Below are 23,108 nucleotides of genomic sequence, written 5' to 3'. Positions count from 1 at the left end.
CCATATTCATCCCGGCCAGGAATGCTGCATCTCCTACTTCGACTTGACGAGATACAAAGACCTCGACTCACGCCGCACGCATCTTCGAAAGTCATTCCGCTTTTTGTGTCGGTGTGATCGCTGCGTCGCCGAAGAGCCTATTGAGGAGTCTACTTCGGAGTGGTCGGCGATGCCCTCTACTGGACGACTCTACATAAGTATACGGCATTTTGGCCCTACATTTTCTAAGATTTCTCCCGGGCCGTATTGCCTAGATACATGACACATTCTGTTTCGACACATGACCAGCGACTTGAAAGTATAGACTTATGATTACATCTCTATAAACAAATAAAAGTTTATCAATTTTGCACTAGTGCAATGAGGCCTTGTGTGCTCTAGCATATTCGCATCAACTCTTGACTGAAACAGTCTACAAGCGATAGAGAGATCTGTATTCCACCGTATCAGTCATGTTTCCAACTCCAATTTTCATTGAATGATGTACTCTTGGGCCCGCTATGTACGACAGTCCATGGGCAGGTTGACAGTCATTAGCTTCTTCTATTAATGCCTGGCCGATAGTTATAGATGCCAAGGTACTGTCATCGACCTGACTGGTTTCAAAACTTGAATGGGTATCAAAGATGAGATGGAGAATTTTCCCGATAGGGCTCTAATATGTTCACGTAGAACAAGCAGATATAATACACGGGTAACGTTAAACCCACCAAAAAACAAGACACACGAGTTCCCAGCTCTCAGGAACGCAATGCAATATGCCAAGCCAAGCTATTTCCATAACTCAGCTCGTCCGGTGCAGCTCCGAAGACAACCCCACCGCGAAAGGCGAATTAAGCCTTCCTGAATCTATGATCCAGAGCAAGACAACAAGATGGTGCCACAAAATAAACAACCCAAACGCCTTCTATGCTCCCTCTATTCCAAGTCGCCAAGCGCCGCAGAAGATATACAAATCGAAGAAAAGCGGAAGTTGACATCGCAATCTTCAAAGGTAGGCCAGTCGAACCGAACACCGCATTCAAAACACCGAGCTTAATCCGACTCGGGCATTCTCATGTAAGCATCGATAGCAGCACTGAACGCCGCAAAACCAGCGCAACCAAAGGCAGCTGCCTGCGGACCGGCCTTGGCACCGAGGATGCCACCGGTGATACAGCCCGCCGCGACGCTGTTGGTCAAGTCGTTCTTCGCGCGGAGACCCTCAATACAGCATTCGGTGCCGGAGTAAAGCGCGCCGACGATACCGAAGTTCTTAGCAGAGGACCAAGAGCGGGAACCCATATCCTTGAATCCGCGACGGACTTGCTCGCGCCACGGGAGGTCGGAGATCGCGCGACCTTGGGGGGTGAGGGGAGAGTCGTAGGACATCTAAGCGCGGGATGGTTAGACTTTCAAGTTTGAAGCAAAGAACTTTGGGGACTTACACTGGCCATGAAGAGACCGAAGGCACCTCCGAGACCGAATCCCATTGTACCGGAGATGACTGTCTTCACTGGACACGACTCCATACCAGCTTGCATCTGGTCGAACATTAGTGAATGCGCGTTTCGTGACGCGTGACGTGAGACATACCATCTTCACCATGGCTGCTTCCTGCTCATTCATTCCGGCGGTCTGGTTGCCAGCACCGCCGAGGCCACCCATCATCGGCATACCGGGGACACTCATGACGAAGGCGCGTTCAAGGTCGAAATTTAAGGGCGCTAGGGAAAGGAGATTCAAATGTTTTGAGTCTGATGCAAGAGGGCGTTTGAAAGAAAAAAAAGTCTGGTAGAAGTCCCCTTGAGAAAATGCAAGTTCGAGAAGCTCACGTCGAGGCTCGGAGATCTTGCGGAGGCGACTCACGCAAATTTATTTTTACGGCAACCCAGATTCGCCAACTGCGTCGTTTGTCACGTGACACTCCAGGAAATCACCGTCCTCGTATAGTTGCGTCTCACTAATAATGCAAACAAGTCAAGGTATTCAGTCATCATTCTATTTCCAATCATAAATTTATTGTGTCTGACTGATGATGCTCATCTTCAGCTGTTCCATCATAGATGACAAGCTAGAAAAGCAATGAAGCCACCTGCTCCAAATATTGGCAATAGAAAGGAACGCTCTCGTGGGTTGAACTGTCGTAACCCTGCATGAATCCGTGTGTTCGTGCCAAATCGCCCAACGGAGACCCTTAATGGGGCCGAAGAAGGAAAAGGGGGTCTAATATGTACATAGAAAAGAAAAGGAAAGTAGGTAATGTGAGGACCATCAGTCCTTCTTGCTACTCTTGCTTCGGCTGGACGAGGACGACGAGTCCTTTCGGTCGGGTGAAGGCGAGAGACTGCGCTCCCACTCAGCCATGAGGTTGGAGGCGGTACGTTGTAGCTTGGACGGGGCCAACTTGGTGATAGTGGGCCAGGGGATACCTTCGGTCACGCTGGGATCGGGGGCGGCGGAACTGGGATTCCATTCGCCAAAGCTGGAAAGGGGGCGTCAGCGCATGACGAGGTTGTCATAGATAAAATCAGGAAAAGTCGATATGTACCTGGCACTCGTTCGGGGACTGCTACTTTGTGTTCCGGGCGACTGATCATGCTTCAAGGACTCTACTGTTGACCGGCTGGACGAGGGCGTATGCGTCATTTTGGACGTGGGAAGCGGCGTGTCCCGCAAATCCCAGTTGTCGGCCGTATCATCCTCCGCGGCTGGACTGCTGGAGTGGTGATTTGTTCGCTCGGACTCGTTCGCGCGCCGTGGGGTCGTTGCGGCGATTGTGTTGTCGGAGGGACTGCGATGAGCGCCTGTCGACGTCTGCGCCGGTGAATCAACGCCGAATTCATGCCAGAAAGACGAGGAAATGTCCACCGGCTTGGTGTCTTTACCGGATGATGCATCGGCCGCTGGCCTCCTCCCCGCGACGATGATGATGTTGATCGCGAACCACTACCTGCGGCTGATAGCCGGTCTCGACTTTGGGATTTGGCCAAAGAATCGCGCTTGCGTGAATTCGACGGTGTTAACGAGCTGGATTGTGACATAGTCCGTGATTCGGTCGCGTTGATACCCTCTTCGCCCACTGTTGCTTGTCGGATGTCCTCGAAGAATGTCCAGAGACCCTCGCGCAGATCGGAAGCCATCTGTTTGCCCGTACGCATGAGTGCCTCGCGCGATGGAGGCGGCAGAGTCCTCTGCCACTGTGAAAGCACATGTTCCGGCACCTGACTCTCATCCATGGGCATGCCCATACTAGGGGCATTGTGACGCTCAACAGACGGCAATGTAGCTGACCGCGGGCGCGGCCAACACGCTCAGCCTCTGACGAACCGGGGCCGCCAAGAGAAGGGCTCTGGGCTGTCACTGGAGACAAGAGAGACAATGTGCGCGTGTGAGAGCCTTGGAAGACACGCCGCCCGTTGGCTGAGATAGTAGTACCCTTAGCTAAAGTGGGACGGATGATACTTCGACGATCCAATTCCCGGCTGATACGTTCTTGTGATACCGACGAGCTTCCGACCGAGCTCACGCTTTGTTCCCGGCGATGCGGGCTGGATGCCTCCGGCGCATTAAGGTCGGGAGATCGCAGTGGCAGCAACGGTTCAGCATGAAGGCTGATTTCGGTGCGTTTCCTCGACTTCTCCGACTGCGCCCATTGTTTCTTGAGAGTTGACAGGTCCGTCTCGGCCCGTGACAGCTCTTCCCGGAGCTCCATCACCCTCCGCTCTTGGAGGGCGATGGCTCGAAGGAAATCGATGCCATCATCGTCGACATCCAAGGGAATAGGAGCACCAGGAGTGGCGGGGACGGACGAGTCGAAGGCTGCGTGACGGGGGTCATCGATCCGGGGGAGGCGACACTGGGGTCAGTGGCGGATGGCGGCTGGTCCAACGGAACGTTGATGGGGAAGTTCAAGGTCAACCGTTTCGCATGTCGGCCACCTGGGTGCGCTCGCGGTGGTAGTGATGATCGGTTCTGCAACAATGGTGAGGATCGCGAGATTGTTTGCCCGGAGACAGGCTCCGGTTGGATTGGAGAGGCGAGAGTCGTGCGGGACGCATCCGGCACAGAGCCATGGACGTCGTCGCCTGTTCCGGGGAAGCTCTCCATTGTGGGCCAGCCAGCTGGAGAGAAACTATGTGAGGGAGGTGGGCATGAACGAGAGTGTAGGATTGGAGTATATGTATTGAGAAAAGGAAACGAAATGACAGAAAGTCCAGTCCCCGTCTCCTGAGCCCACAGCCCACAGCGGGTCCCAAGGACCGCGCCTCTTTGCCACGAGTGTTTCAGGGGCCGCAGCCTCGACGCTGCTTAGCGCTGCCGAGCTTCATTTTAAACATTCTCACATATCTCCGGTCTCTAGTCCACTTGACCCGGCATCCCTTCCCACCTTACACTGTTACCTATTTAAAAATGGGAAACAGCGAAAGCTCCGGTTTCATGAGATCGGCGCTGGAAATTCCCCGCGAGGCTGCATTCCACTGACGGACGATCCTACCGGGCAGAATGCATACAGAAATGTCAAAGTCTAGACCCTGTAGACAACCAAGTGCAAAATGAGCTTCACCGCTCCACGCTCAACGGTTCCTTATGGGCCCTCTCTTGCCAAAAGGCTATCTCAAACATGGGATACATTTGAGTGACCTCTGATCTGTCTGTACGCGACGATCCTTCGTAAGATTCATCCACGTGACGAAATGAGGCTACAGGTTGTTCGCCCCGCGTCCTGGCTCACTGGGAATGACCGCCAGAGAAGTCTAGATCTATCGCAATGTGCTTTTTCGACCAGACGCTCTGTATCTTCCTCGCAGCGATCAACAGATTCGATCTCGGTATGAGAGCGAGAGCAATCAGCTTGAAGAAACAGTCAACCAGGCTCTCAAGGAAAACACTATGGCTTCAAAAAAAAAAATACAAGCGGCCACATCAAGAAAGTGATTGGCTTAACCATAGACGCACCGTTCATAAAACAAAACAAATGTAGGCTTGCGCTATAGATTATGATGAAGATTTCAACGAATTTAATCTCATGAACTCAACGAGCTGAGGATGAAGACAATCCGACCGTACATTACGGGTTCATTCCGTCAAGCAATCATCTTTTGAAGGATGCTTCAGTCCGCGACAGCCTTGCCGCAAAAAAGGGTGTGCTCTGTTTCTTAATGGACACGGCCGGGCTGATGAACCATATTCCATGTCTTGTCATTCGTGGTGATTTGCGACTACTCCGATTCGCAAAGACGAAATAATAGCAAGGCTAACGGCCATGGATGCCGCAGCATATGCCATGGTCGAAGTGTCCCTCAAAAGGCGGATAGACAACAACGTCTTGTAAAGACCCTGAGACCACGTAAAGACCGTGTACAGCTCTGGGATACTGCCACAGGTGTTTTACACCAGGCCTTTGAAGGCCTTTCTGGTCTGTAGCCTTCTTGCCTGACGGGCGGCTTGGTAAGCTTGGGCTACTTTGATCACACTCTCCGCTTTTGGATACCCCTACCGGCGATGTATAGGTCCCGTGAATTGCACTCGTTTCTAAGTCACAATCCATGGCTCAAAGCAGAGTATTTTCATGACGTAAAGTACAATTTCCCATATAGATGTATCCCTTCCTCAAAGGTAACGTCTTGACAATGGGGCCCATAATGATAAGGAGAAGATGGAAAGGTGAAGCTGCTTGTGCACTTGGCGTACGCCAGCCATTCGGGTTGGTGGTGTCCGTGCTGCAAAGTTGTTTGCTAAGATCACAAGAAGTAATATATCATCTGTCTATACGCGATCTAGTCCGTCCCCTGTATGTACTTCAAAGCATGTATTTGTTAGATAATATTCTGTGTAGTGAAGTCACATAGCTTTGCTATCAAGGAATGCAACTTTCAGTAGATAACAATGGTGACTTATCTCTACCGAATCAGCCATATCAGACTGAACACAGCCATGCACATCCTTGCTCTCGAACTAGCTCGAGAGTTATTTGCATTTCTTTGTTACTCAAATCGTTCTAACAGGGTTTTTTAATAGACACGTGCTCAATCCTAAGACCATGTATCTAATATTTCCCGTCTCCTATCGCGAAGTCCACGAAGTTCGTGGCATGTTGCCCGTGCTAATCACATGTGCAGCGGAAAGCATGAATTTGGAGCGCCTGAAAAGACCCCTAGGACCACCAGCTGACAAGAACTCCCAAATAACTTTTTTTCCCCGTGTCTACGTCTACCCCTGGCGCAGATTTATATAATCCGATGCTGAATCGTATAGTGTCGGACTTTGTCAGTGGAAACCACCTGCATGTGCAGGCCACACGCATTTATGTTTTGTGCTGTGACCCTACTTTCCCAGCTCGAATGTCTACGACTGGATTAACGTCTCAATGTAGCAAGGTGGTATAATTGCAAATATCCGCCCACGTCCGACTCAATGCAAAAGCTATGACGCTCCACTGAAACCAATCCCGAAATAGCATCACGGAGAAAGGCAGTCTTTGCCAAATTACATGCAGTGCGTAGGCAGCCCCACCGCCCCCAGAAGTGGCGCCGGGCGAGACTTCCAAAGAGTAACTAGGAAGATCTAGACGTCTTGGCTGTCGAGTTCAGGGGTACTCTATTTTGGCAATTTTGAATCGATGAAACCTCGGATATGAGAATTGAAACAAAATAATCACTGGAAGATAAAGTTGACGATGAACGAAAGCTCTGAATTTTCTACAGTCACTAGGACATTCGATCATCACGGATGCAGAGGGTTGGATGTGCAGGAATAGGGACCAATGAGTTGATTGGACAAGAATACAAGAAACAGTAGCCACAAGTCCAATCACATCATAGCATTTCCGCTCGGACATATGGTTCACAAATAGCGTTGGAGCTATCGCACACTGAAAGTCCCTTGCCTTGAGATATGCAAAAGGTAGGGAACAAAGGACACAATCGTAGGTAAATGACAGCGAGGAGAAAAGCCTATCTATGAGAAGGGAAAAAGGGTTTAAAACATATGTTGGAGCCAGGAAAGAGACAAAGGCAAAAAAGAGACATGAACATGAGTTCCAAGATATTACACCAGATCAAAACTCCGGGACCAGTCCCACCAGGGTACAAGAAATGAAAAGAAAGAACGGACACCATAGATGCAAGGCTGGTGGTAAGCCTGAAAAGAACGCAAGGGGGGTTGTACAAGCACGTAAAACGCCGGAATGGTCTATACAGCGAATGGAAGAAGATGAAAGGAGGAGGGGATGTGCGTGGGGAGAGCATGCTGCGGATGATCGCTTAGATGCCCCAGCGATTGCGAAGTCCATCTGCCCAACGCGAGTAGAGCACATCAGACAGTTGTTTAGTATGTTCCATGCCCGCGACGTGTTGGCCAGGCATGTTGGAGAGGGGTGTTGGGGGATTTGGTTCCGCCACGCTCGACTGTCGGCGACGGTGGCTTTTGAGGTGAGGATTGTTCTGGGCCAGAACGAGGCGGGGCCGCCCAGGAGAGTCGGGTTGAGGAGATGTGGGGATCATGGAGTTGAGGCGGGGATCACTGTCTGGGGTTAGTATCTCCTCATCACTGTCGGAAGAGTCGGAATCTGTGACATACGCCTGAAGTTTCTCATTTATAGTGCGGATGATGTGATAAAGGCCCTCGGGATCGACCATCTCCAAGTCGCTCCAGGCCTCGGCCAGCCGAGAGATGGCCTCACGTTTTTCTCCGTCGCCTGTGGTGGAGAGCACCTCTTGGCACGAAAGTCCAACAGCACGACTGTATGCACGGCGTCCTAGCTGAGCTTCCTTGCTGCTGGACTCGCCAGAAATAACTTTCGGACTAGAATTTTCGTCGAAGCCAGGCGGCACCTTCGGGGTCTCACTGGAAACTTTGTCCGATACTCGGCGGAATTGCCGAACAGTGGACGGGCTGTTTCCGTAGCTCAAGTCTAGCCCAAGTGGCTGCTTGATACCGCTGGATCGACGCTTGGTGTTGGCTCTGCGGATTGAAGGAGATCGGTCGGCAGCCGGGGTTCGTCGAACTGTGGAATTGGGCTGATGTTTGGGCGGGACGGGTGGTTGGGAGATATGCAAGTCCTCCATTAGTTGAGCAGGGGTGGTTTCGTTTTCGTCTTCATCCTCGTCAAGCGTGGTCCAGTCAGTGCCCTTGGGCACCCACATAGACGGAGCTTTGACAGTATCGAACACCCAATCGTCCTCGTCTTCCTCTGGGGTGGGTGGCTTCGTGATAGTGTTGCTGGTCTCAGTTATTAGCTGCGAATTGGAACCACCAGCGGTGTTGGGAACTAACAGGGACTCTGCGTAGTATTTAACGTCCTTCGTGACTCCACGGCCGCCATCCCAGTCTTGCTTGCGGTGAATGAGTTCCTGCAGGGACTCAGGCTTTCCAGCGCCGCGAATGAACTTGTGTCGCAACAATTCCTTTGCACTAGGGCGACGGTCGGGGTCCTTGGTTAGACATTGGGCAATAAAGTCCTTGAAGGCGCTGCTGTATTCGTTGCCCTCTAGTCGCGGGGCAGGCTGTTTTGGAATGAGGAAAAGCACCTTCATCGGGTGGGTACTAGCATGAGGTGGCTCGCCGTTGATCATTTCGATCGCGGTAATACCCAACGACCAGATATCCGCCTTGAAGTCATATCCAGCCTGCTGGATAACTTCCGGCGCCATCCAAAATGGGGTACCGACAAATGTGTTGCGCTGCGACTTGATATTGACCAGCTGAGCGGCCACACCGAAGTCTGCTAGCTTCACTTTTCCGGTTTGAGACAGCAATACATTTGCCGCCTTGACATCTCGATGGATCTTTCCCTCTGCGTGAAGATAGTCGAGACCCTGTAGCAACTCTCGGCAGACGATGGCCACATGCGCTTCGTTGAAGACCCCTGGTTTCAACTGCAATTGGTTAGCGACAAACCACGCAACTATTGCAAACCAGCAGAATTAGACCACGTACCAGATCTAGGCAGGACCCACCACCCAGAAATTCCATCACAATCCAAAGTTTGTGACCCTTCAGGAAGCTCGCTTTGTATTGTGTAACATATGCACTGGCGCAGGTGGCCAAGACGGAAATCTCTTGCTGAATTTCCTGAATATCATCTTCGCTGGACTCGAGATCAATCTGCGACGCGAGAAAAAGGTCAATTGGATGTGCGTGTGAGGGGCATCGGAGGAAAAGTGGCGCGTACATGCTTCACCGCAACTATCTCTCCGGTGTGCGTATCGATTGCCTTGTAAACGACACCGAAACTTCCACCTATGAATGAAAGATAATTGATTAGTATATGGTATGAGAGGGCATTTTAGGTAAATCTGGTACTCACTTCCCAGCTCCTCCATCACCTGGTAACGGCTCGCCATATCGTCTGCCATGGTTTCGCAATGATCAAGCCGAACTAGCGGTTCCGATCGGACAGGCTTGCAGCGGAACGGTGTTCGTCCAGCGGAAACCGGGTGAACTTTGAACTCAAAAAGACCTTTATTCCAGGAGCTGTGGCAGTGATAGCAAAAAAGAAGAAAGTGTCGGGCAGCTGGGCACTTGAAACCAAAAGGGGTGGAGCATATATGAACGGCCTTGTCCAAACAAGGCGCGTCTCGCATGGCAACCGATGCTAGCCTCAGGCATTAAGTGGGGAGACACTAACGTGATATGGCCTAGTGCAGATGCAAGGAGAGCCAGATCATGTGACATCGCGTTTGTATAGCATCACTAGTCGGCTAGTGGGAGAAATAATTGAAGCTAGGGAAAGTGATGGATATTTTATACACTACTAACACCTTATTCAAGGGTGTAGGCCTTTTTAGATGTACTTGTACGGGTTCATGATACCGTTCTGTAGTCTGGATTAGCATAGTTCAGACGGGGGGCTAGGTGTGAGCAAGGTGCCGAACTTACCGGATCGTAGAGAGCCTTCAATTGCTTCATCAGCTTCACCATAGTCTCGTTCTGGCTGTAGCCGATGAACTCCCGCTTGGCAATTCCAAGGCCGTGCTCGGCACTGATGCTGCCCTGGCGCTTCTGGATCCACTCATACACCCAAGGCTCAATAGCCTTCTCGACCTCCTTGTTGTACTGGCGTACGGAAACGTTCAAATGCAGGTTGGAGTCACCCATGTGGCCATATCCCACAACGGCACGAACAGGGAAAGAGTCGTCGTCACCAACGAAGCCCATCTCGGTCAGACGAGCCTTGCAATCCTCGACCAACAGATACAAATCGGAAAGGGGGATCGACACATCGTATTTGTACGTACCACCCAGGTGGCTCAGAGCCTCAGTGATGCCCTCACGCCAGCGCCACAGAGCCTGGAACTGGGTCTCATCCTGAGCCAAGACACCATCAGCAACAATACCCTCGCCCATGACGTTCTCAAGGAAAGTCTCCAGCTTTTCCATATCGTGCTCCGCATTGGAGCCACTGGTCTCAATCAGACAGTAGAAGGGGTATTCGCCCTCGAGAGGATACTTGTTGCCAGTAGACTCCTTGACCAGACTCTGGCTGCGGCCGTCCATAAGCTCAAAGGCAGACAGAATCTCGGATAGCTGGCCCTTGGCCTGAAGGTAGGCCTGTTGCACCTGCTCGAAGCTCTCCAATCCGAAGTAAGCAACATTGACAGCCTTGGGCCGAGAAGGGCAGATAATGGAGACAGCAGTAACAAGGCCAATGGTACCCTCGGAGCCAATGAAGAGCTGCTTGAGATCGTAGCCAGTGTTATTCTTCCGCAGAGTGGACAGAGAGTCAACAATAGTCCCGTCCGGCAGGACCGCTTCAAGACCCAGCACAGTTCCGTGCAAACTGCCGTAACGCAGCAAGCGCAATCCTCCGGCGTTGGTAGAGACGTTGCCTCCGATGTGGCAGGATCCCTTGGCACCCAAGTCCAGAGGGAACAAGTGGTCGCGCTCAGCGAGATACTGATCCGCTACCTCGAGAATAACTCCAGCATCCGCAACCAGCACACCTGAAGCCGCGTCGAACGAGCGGATCTTGTTCATGCGTGAGGTATTGATGACGATCTCATCGAAAACGGGCACGGAGCCACCGACCAGACCAGTGTTACCGCCCTGCGGCACCACAGCCAGCTTTTTCTCATTACAGTATTTCAGCACCTGGCTAACCTCCTCTGTGCTTCCAGGCTTCAGGACCAATCTGGTGTGGCCACGGTATTTGCGCATCCAGTCACTGTTGAAGGGCTCGATATCGTCCGTCGCATCGGCGGTCACGCCATCAATAACAGCTGACTCGGAGCCCAGAAGCTCCTTGAAATGCGTGACGTCTTCAGCGGTAAGCTCTGCGAACTTGGGATCGCGCTTGACATTGGGGTATGCATCGCTCGTGTACTTGATCTGCTTGTCAGCCCGGACGGTGGAGCTAACGCTGAAGCTGCGCACGGCGGTCGTCAGAGGTGTGTAAGGAAGAGCGGGTCGGAGATGAAGGCGAGGGCGAGGCACTCGTGCCCGCCGCAAAGCGGCAGATAGATTTCTGGCACTAGACATGGCGGTGCTCGAGAGGTGTAGAGAGGGAAAAGGAATTCGGAAGTGGATGCCCGGTCAATTGAAGAGTGGAGAAGCCGCTCCGATCTTCAGCCGAATCCCAATTTTTAATTGCTTGCACCATCGGAGTTGCCTCCGCGACTTCATGTTTCTGATCTGTTCGGCGTTTCTCGGCATTATCAAATTCTTTGCTTTCGGCTTCCACTGTTCGTTTCCAATTCGCTATCGAAGCCTGTTACCTGCCCAATTCAGTAATTGGCCGGATTCGGTATGCGCAGATGTGCTCTCGAGCACCTAACATGGAGACATTATCCTTGCCGCAACATTTCGTAAATTGACGGCCGATCTTCCAGCTGTTGAATTCGTCCTCGATGATCGATCCACAACTTCATTAGGGTATAGATGTGTAGTCTTGTTATAGGGCTGGTTAAGATCCTATAAATTTGGTGAAGGTAGTATCTGCCTGCTCTATGTTGGTTAGGCTTTCATTCCCCTCTAGGGCAACGATTCACGCATGGTCTAAAGTGCAATCCCCAAGTTCACCGGAATTCCAACCTGATTATAGATATGCTACAGCTAGGGTTTTTTTTTATAATCGAAATTTCACTGCTGTGTGCGGAACAAATCTTCCCTAACAAACAATGGTGGCGGCAGCACCGGGTAAGCTTTTCAACTCTAAATACGGCTAAGTTCTGCAATATCACAGCCATTACAATCACAGCGATGACAAAGATCATTGAAAATCAACTAGTGAAGCTCATTCGATTAAAGCTACAACAAAGTACAGATCTGGTAGATTTCAAGAGTAAACAAAATTCTACCGCGCGAAACTCGACGGCGAGTCAGTTACGTCATGGGAGAGCCCCGCAAAGCCAACGGGCACAATTTCTCACCGAGGGTCAACTCTTTCTCCTACACAATTGCTTCATCATGTCTTCTGTAGTCCTTGTGACTGGAGCTAGCGGCCTCTTGGGCCGTCAGGTCTTCAGCACCTTCCAGCATTCGGGTGTTCTTGTGGTTGGACAGGGATACACGCGTGCTGCCCCGCCAACAATCCTCAAGGCGGATCTTCAAAAGTCAGAGGAGATCAAGTCTTTGTTGGACGATGTCAAGTGAGTCCCATCCAGAAATTGGACCCTATTCAGCTACGTGAAGCTCACTGAAACTGCCAGGCCCCATATCGTGATCCATTGTAAGCCCGGGAATGCCCGTGGATCATTTCACTCAAGCTGACGTGGAGCTCAACAGGTGCGGCAAACAGATCTCCAGACCTGTGCGACAAGAACCCGGAGCAGGCGCGTAAGATCAATGTCGACGCTACTCGTGCTCTCGCCGAAGAATGCCAGACCCGTGGCGCGTTCCTCATTTACATCTCAACCGACTACGTCTTCCCCGGAAAGGAGGGCGACGCCCCCTATGAGGCCGATGCGAAGACCGAACCGCCTAACTTGTACGGCGAGCTCAAGCGCGATGGTGAATTGGCAGTGCTCGAGGCGACTCGTGAGAGCGGATTGGGTGTTGTGTTGCGAGTTCCCGTGCTGTACGGGTCGGCCAAGCAGAACTCGGAGAGTGCAGTCAATTGTCTCGTGGATGCCGTCATGAAAGCGCAGGATGCAAATGCCGGAGTCAAGATGGACGACTGGGCGCTGCGGTACCCCACCAACACCGAAGACGTGGGCCGCGTGTGCCGTGACATCGTGATCAAGTACTTGAAAGAGAAGAAGCACCTGAAGGAGATGCCAAAGATTCTGCAATTCAGCTCCGAGGACCGCATGACCAAGTATGAGATCTGTGAGAAGCTGGCGCAGGTGCTTTCCGTGCCTTTGCCCGGTATGATTCGCAACAAGGAGGGGAATGATCCCAATGCCAGTGTGCAGCGGCCCTATGATACGCACCTCTCCACAAAGGTGCTCAAGGACCTAGGCATCGATGTGCGAACCATGGACTTCGTGGCCTGGTGGTAAGATTCCCTTTCATCTCATTTCATCTCATTTTGACCGGTCTCATCCTAACAATTTCATAGGAAGAGAGAGTTGGGGGCATACAGGAAATAGAAGCCTAATAGGATACATATTAGGAGGGCAATCAGGTGGAGAGAGCATGAGTAGCCTCCCAAGCCACCTAGGGCTCTTGCCATGCAGGAACACGAAAATAAATACAACTTGAAAATGTGACGAGTCTAGACCCACAGCATGCACGCCCAATTTTGCGATCTTCCTTAGTTCCCTGCGTTTTGGCTTCGATCGTGAGATCCCATTCCTAGACCAATGTCTTAGTCAAGCCCTAGATCGACTTAGCCCGGATCTGCTGGAGATACCCTGCATATAGCTAGGTGTGTGAGCCCACTATGATCCACGCCGTTGGAGAGTATGTATTTTGATTTGGAAGCCACCACAGCTCTAGTGAGTACACTAGGCGTCGAAATCTACACCAGATAGGTACAAAAAGCCCCAGCCCTTGCAGGCGTAGCTTCACATCTTAGGATGATCCCCCCACCGGGTGGACCTCGGGTCTATCCATGATGTCGCGGATCTGAGTGGAGCCCAGGGACCAAAGGCATTGTCTCTTCGTCTACTCAAGTGTAACACCAGATAGCAAGATTCCTTTGCCCGAGTTCACTGACTTGTCAAAAGTCGCCGATGGTAGCGCAACGGGGACACAACACGAAACGAGGACGTTTCCGGCTCCACATTCCTGCATTCCTTCCACTCTTAAAAAACTCAGACTCGCATTTTGACTCCCACGATCCGATGAAACTCTGGGTAGGTTGCCAGTCTGATGAATCACACTCTACTCCTCCTAAATGCGGCCCGATTCTTGATTGTCACGTTAGATCTGACCGTTGATTGAGCCAAAACAGGATTGCAGGTTTGAGGGATTGCAGGACTGCGGGCCTTGTCGCATTTTGTTCCAGCCTCATCTTGGCACTTTGACCTTTAACCGTCCCACCTCCCCCTGATTTCTTTGGCCCAGGGACCAACTTCGCCCCAAACTTTCGCCTCTACTCCGCGATCCCAGCCTTACAAGTCTGACACCCCAGAATGGCACTGATCACTTCGCCATCAAGATCACACCGTATCTGAAGTTTTGACTTCTTGACCCACGAGGTGCTTGCGCAACCATGGTGAGGCCTGCTGTGCCTGCTGCGGACGTTGTGCCGCAGACAATGTCACGGTATCGATCTGTTCGAGAGGCGAATGGTGCCGACCGCCATGAGAAAGCGCTTCCTCCCCAACATGGCGCAACAAGTGACCAGAACCCCTCAATCGCGAGAAGCATGTCTCGATACCGTCGCAACCGCCCTGCTGTGAATACCACCAACACTGCAGTGCCCAATCCACCGATCCCCCCTATACCAAGTCTTGCTTGCGCAAAACCCTACGAGGCGTCTTCTGTACCAACCGCCAACCTGTCACTGAGCGCGCAAGAAGAGCTCACGCGCGGGAAACACAGACAAGATGCGATGGCACAGCTCGAGGGCGAGAAGCAGCCATCTCTCGATCGTACGTTACGGCCGGTGAAATCTGAGAAGAACGTGCACATTCAAAAGGATGTGGGCAAAACAAAGCTCCCCCGTTCGGCGCCAACGGCTGCTGATTTAGAGAGTCGTCGAGCCAGCGCACATGCGCCGTCCTGTGAGAATACGCGCAAGTCCTTCTTCCAGAAGATGGGCCTCGCGAAGACGCAAGACTCTGCGCCAAGGTATATTGGAGTTGGCGGAGGGGGTATTGTTCCTGGAATAGATGCGCCCATTTCAGCGGTGAATGCTGGAGAACGCCAAGTTCTTGTGCAATACAGCGATAATTTGCTCAAGCTCTCCGTGACTCCATCTACTCAAGTGCAAGATTTGCTCGTGTCCGCCTCTCAGAAGTTGTCGCGTGACATCGACCCTGAAAAATTCATCGTCCGGGAATCTTTCGACCAAGTTGGCTTGGAGAGAAATTTGCGAAGATATGAGCGTGTCCGAGACATCATGAACTCCTGGTCACACGATGCAGACAATAGGCTGATCGTTATTCCTCCTTCGAGCATGGATGCCCTTGCCGAATTGGACGCCAATCTTGTTCCAAGCGAGAAGCCTTCTGAGACAAGTGCCTACCTCTACTACTCTCAGCGACCCGGCAAATGGGACAAGCGGTGGGTGACATTATCTTCCACGGGGCAAGTGACTATTGCAAAGAAGGAGTCTTCCAAAGATCATACTGTCATATGTCACCTCTCCGATTTTGACATATACAAGCCTAATGCACGGTCTCTTGCAAAGGAAATTAGACCTCCCAAAAAGATCTGCATGGCCATCAAAAGTCAACAGAAGTCTTCCATGTTCCTGTCTACCGAGAAATTTGTGCACTTCTTCAGTACCAATGACCGCGCTATGGCTGACAAGTGGTTCACGGTGATCCAGGCGTGGCGGAGTTGGTATCTTGTCAACAAGATGGGGGCAACCGAGAAGAGCGAGGCCGGAATCCATCTTCCATCAAGGTCTCTCACGTACCGCCAGAATGGTGAGACGGTGCCACGCCCATCCACGGCTAAGGATGTTTACGCTTCTAAGAAGAGCAGTCGGGACCATGCTCCTCCACCGTCGTCCTTCTCCAAGGAGTTGGCCATTGATATTCCGGGAAGACCCTCTGCAGAACTGGAGAACACCACCTTCTCTCCCACCGGTTTGCTGGGTCGATCATATTCTCAGCGAAAACAGGCGATGCATGAAAGGGATGAACGGGCAAAGCGTGCGAAAGAAGACCCTTTCACCGACCAGGGTTTGCTGAATGAGAGCCCTATACACCCGCTCGATCACTCCAACAGCCGCACAAACACCATGACTCGTGCACCGGATGGCCTCAGCCGGTCTCTGTCCGCCAGCCAAAAACCAAAACCTCTTATTGACTTAACGCCCGTTTTCCAGGAGGCACCACAACATATCCGTAAAGGCCGCGGTGTAACCGTTGAACCCGGTGTGAAACTTGTCGACGCTGCCACTGGACCCGAATTAGCTGCCAACACGATAGCCATCCCTCCCGCAACTTCATGGCGTAGACCATCCGTCGAAATACCTGCCCAGACCCGTAACCGCTCAAATACCACCCGCAGCGTCCGCCAAGTCACAGCACCTCACAAATCCTCCCAACTCAGCTCTGCCGAAGCCAGTCCCACTATGCCGCCCAATCCCTTCCAACCTAACAGTCTGTTGACCTCTAAAAAGGTCACCAGCCAACCCAAACCATTCAAAGGGCGAGGCGTGGCAACAGGTGATCGCAATGCGACGCAGCCAATGCTGGACTTGTCGCCAGAAAATCCATTCGCAGAGGGAAGTCTGCTGCGTCAGCTTTAACTTTTCTTCCATTGTTTCACGACGACACGTTTTTCTATAGGTCTTTGGTGTTTGATCTCGGTTTCGCTCAGGTTTTCATGTTTTCCTCTTCCGTCAAAAATTCAAACTTACCAAGCTCGCGGGTTGATCTTGTTCATTGCTTTCTCTGTTATCCGTGGTTGGACCCGGTTTGCTTGTGCGTGTTTTTGAGTCATGTTAAGATACCCATTTTTGGATGATGTATACGAGTACTCTCTGCATTCATTATCTTCCTTTCTAAAGTCACTTTGACTGGTATTAAATAAAAGAAGATGTAGAAAAGTCTGCATTCAAGTGACTTTCACTCACACAACCTACCGCAACGTTGCTGCAAATCTCGTTTTTTTTCTTTCGACGTTTCCGAGTTTACCAAAGCCGCTGTGAAGCATGTGGCGCAAGAGAGCAATCTTTTCAGTGCGCTCCTTGTGAACAAGTTCTAGACTTTCATTCGGGAACCTTCAAACTTGGTGCAATGAGCCTTGATGAGCATAGTGGCCCAGAACCTTTCGTTGAGGACTGGGATATTGAATGGCACTGAGGATCCTACGGTAGAGAAGAATCAACCAAGGATTAATCACAAATGGTACTGAGACCCCGACATATGTAGATTCAACGACAGACTGATAACGCTTCGACATTGATATTGTGACCTGATTCCTTACAAAGGATACTGGATTCACGAGACTTCAGGGATATGTCTTAAGGGGCGTCTGTACTTTACATTGGTGCAAATGCAATTATACGTAAAATACCAATGGATGAGTATCAAGAATTGGATCAATGATTGGGGTGTATTAGCAGATTAATCTAATCATTATGAAATACATCCATATCCCATTCGTACTAAGCAATTAAGAAAAAAAACCCAGCAAAACTCCCGCTCATAAAGCAATCCGAAACCGGTCCATCAAATCCTCTAAGCATTCAAAGCATGATAAATTTCAAACTTCCTAAACTCCCAATACGCATCCGAGAAAGCGGAAGGGTTCCTCGCTACAAAATCCGTACATGTCGACGGACAACCATACAACTGATCATAATACTGTGGCTGCGAGGCAAGCTCTCCGCAAAGATCGATATTCGCAACGATATTCAAGTTTTGGAAATGCGACGGGATATCGCATTCTGTGCTGGGGAAGTCAGCTAGGGCTGTGCCCCAGGTTGATGGGTCTGGTGTCTTGGATGTGATATCGGACGGAATGGAGGTGCGCGGGAAAAACCATGCTCGAATTCCGGCGTTGCGAAGCTCCAATGCGTAGATCTGCTAAAGGGTCAGGGGTCCGCATTGCTTGATGGGAACATAAAGATGGGAGATAGGAAAGGACTCCAACTTACACCGCCACCATTCTGATTCAACGCCGCGCCGTAAGTTTCAGGTTCCCCGACCACAACACATCCGGAATTTCCATTCGTGCTGTTATCGCAGGTCTTGTAGATTCTGTTTCCGGTTTCTTTTCGCTTCACTTTCATAGAGCATCCGGGCGTGGTATGCAAGCTGATCTCATTGCCATGCGAAGCTTCATTGGTTGCTTCGAGGATATCAATCTCGCCATTCGCGGGCCAGTTCGCTCCATCGGTCATCCAGAGAGCAGGCCATGTTCCGCAGCCGTGTGGTGTGTGAATGATGTCGAAGATGAAAAGACCTGTGTTGTATGCCTTCTTTGATTCGATGCGGACAGAGTTACGACCACTGAGCGCATTGGGCGTGACCGTGTCGACGCGGAGGATTGCCGAGGTGTCGCTTGCATGGGTGAGGTTGAGGTTTGTGGCTGTCTCTTTGTTGACATAGACGACGAAGCCATCGGTTGGGTCTGGTTCGGTGAAGTAGTTGAAATGGTCGAAAAAGGATGGGCCTGCGTAGGAGTCTTTGAGTGTGTAATTTAGAGGGCTGTAGTCAGGGTAGCGGTTGGCTCGGACGACTTCAATGGGGACGACGATGACTAGTATGATCACGATCGTGACGAGGATGGAGATGAATGTCCGTCGTCGGGTCCAGGTGAATGGACTGTACCAGGGTCGTTGGCTGGGTTTGCGCTCCGGGGACTCGGATACCGGGATCACTGGGATCGACGGAGCCTTGGGGATATCAGTCGGATGGAGATCGGGATATTTGGAAGTTGCCCCGCTGTAACGATCGAGGTATACTCGAGGGAGCTTTTGACCATCCATGATGGGTGTAGAAGATGTCCACGATAGTGATGGTCTAGATCCAGGACGGGGAAGAGACGAACAAAGGTTGATTTATTGCACAGTGTCGATCTCGATGGACCTGTCCTAAGGTTCACATCTCGCAGCTTAAGTACGGCATCGTCCCATGTTGATGCCGTCATGGTGGTCTCTGGAATGTGCTCGGAGCGGACTAGCGCCGATCATTTCAGGGCGCGGCGTCGATCAACGGTTGCGTGAAGTATAAACCATCATACACAGCACCCCAAATAGGTTTGGTCAATCAGGATCAAACCACCCGCTTACCGAGCTCTCTCTCTCTCTCTCTTTCTCGATGCCATTGAGAATAATCCCATTTCCATGACTATCATCCCTACTATCGACTCCCAACGCGGTACACGCGACAGTCTCCGGAATCGGAAAGGAATGCGGGCGCTTGCACGCGGGGAAGACCCAAACGTCATTTAGATCGAGAAGGATCAAGGCTCAATAAGATGTAAGTGATGCATGCGGATTCAATTACCAACTCTCCAATATGTTCAATATATGCCACAAAAAGCGACGCTAACAGCAATGACGGATGCCCCCAAACAACGCCCAATGTCTATGTAAATACAAAAGATGTGTAGAATATGTGAAGCCCGCGGATACTAACGACCGGAGCGCACGGTTGAGGATCGATGGAACACGTCGCCATTACCCTGGGGCTGTTGAGTTTGCCAGTCATAGCCTTCCGTGGCGGTAGCCATGCCAACGTCACGTCCCATGGACATGGACCGGGACCGAGGACGACCCATGGACTCGCCACCGCTGAGATTCGAGGTACGTCGGCGCATGCGACGATCAGCATCAGCAGCCTCGCGCCTGTTGAGAGCGTCGGAAGGTAACAGGACGGCGCGATCTAGTGAGTACGGCAGGCCACGGTGGCGGCCACGGATTTGCATGGCAATGATCACCAGTTTGGACACCACGTTGAATTGGCCGGAGAAAGAGGTGTCAACACCAGGGTACCCAAAGGACAGACCGACAGTACCGTAGGCAGAGACAACCTCAAACAGGACGGTGAAGAGCTGGAAACCAGAGTCACTGGTGACCTCCAAGCGAGGTCCTTCCGCGATGGCGATGACAAACAATCCCAGAAACACATACCACAAATCGAAACTCAGTTGGCGTCGCAAGTGAGCTCCAATGTAGCTGGGTGCTGTCTGGTCATCTTCGTCGTCGGCGTTGTCTTCGTCACCGGGGCCGTATATACCCAGACTTTTTTCCTCGTATACGTTTGTGCGACGCATAGAGATGGCAATTGGGAAAACGGAAATGTACATCATGATCAAGTATGAGACTTGAATAGCGGGGTGCAGGTCCGACAAACTCACGATACCGAAACCTGCAGTACGAGTAGATGCGGCCTGGAAAAAGCCGTCCAGGACTCGGATACCGGGGGGAAGGGCAGTCACAGTCGGGTCGTTCAACTATGAATCAAAGTCAATACCGAGAATGAATGAAAGTGCAAAAAGATCGATAGACAACTCACGTCCAGAATGATGAAAAAGATCACATCAATGCCATTCAAGGCGACAAGAATGGCAAACAGCCACCAGGTGGCATTTCGAGGGAATAAGAGGGTAAAACAACGACGAGGGTGATCAAGCAGGAACTTGAGCTCTTCCCAAAGAGCCGTGCCCTGAGGAGCAAATTTGGAGAGAGTCCAAATGACCAAACGAAGCATACACGGGAATGCAGTATTGCCAATAATGATCAAGAACGACATGATCAGCAAAGGGAAAATAGCCCTCTGGAAGGAGTACATCGAGTCCGGGGTCAGGGTAAAGCCCAAGTTGTTGAAAGCAGAGCCAGAAGTGAAGATTCCCCACCAGGGCCGTCCAACGCCATCGGCCTTGACTGTGTTACCCCACGGATCGTTCTCTGAAACGATCCAGGGGACCAGGCACAAGATGCCGAAGATGTGGAACCCAACATAGTAAGAGATCAGCACGACCGCCAGGGTTTTCAGCGCGCGGTATTCAATGCCGCCCAACTCATCACGCTGCTCCTCGGTCAGATCGACAAAGTTGGAGTTTCGAGCCACCGTCGCATTCCAGCTGAGATACGGCTGGGTTGTGTGGTCTCTCTCCTGGGTCAGCGACCGCCAAATGCCCCGGACTGTGTTCCGCGTGCCTGCGTTACTCAATCCTCCGGTCGTCTCGTTTACCTCCTTGGTGTCTCGCACAGTAGGTCTTGTATCCAAGCGGGGAAATATACTTCCACGGGTGCGCGTTCTGGGAAATTCGGGCTCATTGATGGTGATGTGTGGCGGCTCCAGGGGAGGGACGTGGTCGTTTTCGTCCGAATGCGTAGAGCTGCGCCGACTATCGGATTGGGGACTCGAAGGCTGGACTGGGTCAGGCCTCTCATCCTCCCCATCGTCCAAAGTTTCGGGGACACCACCGCGGTCGTACTCGCGAGGACTGGGGATGCGCAGGGCACCTGTGTTCTTCCTCTGATTTTCCAAGAACGCGATGTGTTGTTCCGGATTAAGTTGCGTCGGCACTCTCAAACTGCCCAAGCCAAATCGGCGTTCCATCCGATCGTCGTCGCTACTGGATTGGCCGCTCGCATCGTGACCAGGGCTTTCGGTCTCGGATTGCGCATCGTTGACTGACTTGCGCGTGGGATCGGGGAGTCGGTCGCCTCGCGCATCGCCTGAGCCGTCCCGCAGCACGACGATGGAGCGACCGCTGACTCCGCGCTCGGCACGATTGATCTCGTCACTGTCCTTTCCTCGGCTGGTTGTGTCCATGCGGGAACGGGTCGAACGCAAGGCGCGCGCATCACGGACCACGTGCTGGAATCGCTTTTCGAACCAGTAGAGACGAATGAAGACCAAGGCGCTGTTGATAAGGATTGGAGTGCAGAACATTGTTATCATATAGAGTACAATTTGCTGGTACAGGCGCAATTCATTTAAGTTGACTGTGTTCAGCCCACTCTGAGTGGCGGCGCCCGCCGAGAGGAAGAGGGCATCGATATAGGCGATGTTGTTACCGGGGTAGACAATAATGGAGCCGACGAGGACCCATGAGATGATATAGGTATAATGGAGGAAGATGAAGTTGAGGTGCAGCTGGTTGATTAGCGGGATGCGCTGCTTGAACTTGTTCGCCCGGCGAAGAAATGCTGAGCAGCGCCGGAGGTAAGATGAGTACATGGTATTCGAAGGGCCGGCGTCGCCGTTCCCAAGCGGAGGCCACAGTCCGCGGAGACGTAGTGACCGGTCAGGATTGTTCGAAGAGGGGAAACTTTTTCGGTCCTGTCGTCATTTAGCTTCAGTTGGCCACCAGATCGGGGGAGTCCATACATGCGTAAGATTGCCGAGACTCGTGCAAGAGAGGCACGGGCAACGCCGTTGTTAGCCGCGTGGTATTGGGCCACGATGAAGATAGCAAACCGAGGACATGGCGGTACAATGAGATGAATAGGAGGTCCAAACAAGGAACTGGAAAAAAAATAAAGGCCCAAAACGAAAGGCGACGAAAAAAGGCGCAAACGGAAATTGTCACGGACGGTAAATTACGGTAAGAAACGGACTCGACATGCCAAAAACGTGTACTGTCGATCGTTTCCCGCCGTTTCCTGTGGCCGAACTCGGCAATGCGCTTGCAGAGTGGATATGATTTGAATTGATTCGGTTTTGATTATTTTGATTTTTCTTTTTTTGATCAACTTCATGTTCCGACCAAGATCTATCGGGTGAAGCCACTCGACCTTATATATCTGCCTAACAGACGAGGGACTAAAAAAAGGGGAAGTTATCCACCCCGGACTGAAACATTGAAAAGCCAAGCTTTTGGCGCGGTCTCGCAGAGTCGAGACTCTTGAAACATCCCTGCGATCCACTTTTCCATGTCTATATCTCAGAAATATTCCGATCTCGACTGCATTCCAGTGTGTCGTCCCGCAGTGCGGCTAAGCCCTGACTCCTGCAATAACTCGGTTGCAGCACACACACAGTCAAGGAACGCCTCTAAAGGGGAAATTGGGTTTTCGTCAGGGGAGACATCGGCCCACTTTTCATTGCCCCGGTCGAAGGGTCGCGAGTCTCATCCTTCGAATATGATATCTGGGCTCGGAC

At 51.6% G+C, this 23,108-nt stretch overlaps 8 protein-coding genes across 8 annotated transcripts; 2 read left to right on the top strand and 6 right to left on the bottom strand.

The window, feature by feature from the left end:
* Positions 1-1,035: 1,035 nt before the first annotated feature.
* Positions 1,036-1,671, bottom strand: N7477_007396 (translocation channel protein TIM22; the record flags this gene model as incomplete). Its single annotated transcript, XM_056969059.1, has 3 exons — positions 1,036-1,371; positions 1,428-1,523; positions 1,576-1,671. 3 exons carry the CDS (start codon positions 1,669-1,671, stop codon positions 1,036-1,038), a joined length of 528 nt encoding a protein of 175 aa, XP_056819091.1.
* A 582-nt stretch (positions 1,672-2,253) lies between these two features.
* On the bottom strand, positions 2,254-4,089 carry N7477_007395 (uncharacterized protein; the record flags this gene model as incomplete). Its single annotated transcript, XM_056969058.1, has 5 exons — positions 2,254-2,464; positions 2,531-2,861; positions 2,927-3,179; positions 3,233-3,801; positions 3,840-4,089. The coding sequence occupies 5 exons, from the start codon at positions 4,087-4,089 to the stop codon at positions 2,254-2,256; spliced, it is 1,614 nt and encodes a 537-aa protein (XP_056819090.1).
* Positions 4,090-7,244: 3,155 nt separating this feature from the next.
* Positions 7,245-9,338, bottom strand: N7477_007394 (STE20 family serine/threonine-protein kinase; the record flags this gene model as incomplete). Its single annotated transcript, XM_056969057.1, has 5 exons — positions 7,245-8,202; positions 8,257-8,858; positions 8,920-9,087; positions 9,155-9,222; positions 9,290-9,338. 5 exons carry the CDS (start codon positions 9,336-9,338, stop codon positions 7,245-7,247), a joined length of 1,845 nt encoding a protein of 614 aa, XP_056819089.1.
* A 428-nt stretch (positions 9,339-9,766) lies between these two features.
* Positions 9,767-11,460, bottom strand: N7477_007393 (FAD-binding oxidoreductase; the record flags this gene model as incomplete). The annotated part of the gene is made up of 2 exons (XM_056969056.1): positions 9,767-9,799; positions 9,862-11,460. The coding sequence occupies 2 exons, from the start codon at positions 11,458-11,460 to the stop codon at positions 9,767-9,769; spliced, it is 1,632 nt and encodes a 543-aa protein (XP_056819088.1).
* A 927-nt stretch (positions 11,461-12,387) lies between these two features.
* On the top strand, positions 12,388-13,421 carry N7477_007392 (dTDP-4-dehydrorhamnose reductase family protein; the record flags this gene model as incomplete). Its single annotated transcript, XM_056969055.1, has 2 exons — positions 12,388-12,569; positions 12,719-13,421. 2 exons carry the CDS (start codon positions 12,388-12,390, stop codon positions 13,419-13,421), a joined length of 885 nt encoding a protein of 294 aa, XP_056819087.1.
* A 1,157-nt stretch (positions 13,422-14,578) lies between these two features.
* N7477_007391 (uncharacterized protein) lies at positions 14,579-16,792 on the top strand (the record flags this gene model as incomplete). The annotated part of the gene is made up of 1 exon (XM_056969054.1): positions 14,579-16,792. The coding sequence occupies one exon, from the start codon at positions 14,579-14,581 to the stop codon at positions 16,790-16,792; it is 2,214 nt and encodes a 737-aa protein (XP_056819086.1).
* A 934-nt stretch (positions 16,793-17,726) lies between these two features.
* On the bottom strand, positions 17,727-18,979 carry N7477_007390 (glycoside hydrolase family 16 protein; the record flags this gene model as incomplete). Its single annotated transcript, XM_056969053.1, has 2 exons — positions 17,727-18,071; positions 18,146-18,979. The coding sequence occupies 2 exons, from the start codon at positions 18,977-18,979 to the stop codon at positions 17,727-17,729; spliced, it is 1,179 nt and encodes a 392-aa protein (XP_056819085.1).
* A 647-nt stretch (positions 18,980-19,626) lies between these two features.
* N7477_007389 (potassium ion transporter) lies at positions 19,627-22,184 on the bottom strand (the record flags this gene model as incomplete). Its single annotated transcript, XM_056969052.1, has 2 exons — positions 19,627-20,448; positions 20,511-22,184. The coding sequence occupies 2 exons, from the start codon at positions 22,182-22,184 to the stop codon at positions 19,627-19,629; spliced, it is 2,496 nt and encodes an 831-aa protein (XP_056819084.1).
* Between the last annotated feature and the right edge of the window lie 924 nt (positions 22,185-23,108).

The sequence above is a fragment of the Penicillium maclennaniae genome, assembly GCF_028827695.1.
Source record: "Penicillium maclennaniae strain IBT 15551 chromosome Unknown utg000007l:1.0-4884863.0:1.0-4888362.0, whole genome shotgun sequence".
Lineage (NCBI taxonomy): Eukaryota > Fungi > Ascomycota > Eurotiomycetes > Eurotiales > Aspergillaceae > Penicillium > Penicillium maclennaniae.
The sequence above is the reverse complement of the archived record's forward strand: the minus strand, read 5'-3'. Positions and strand labels throughout refer to the sequence as shown.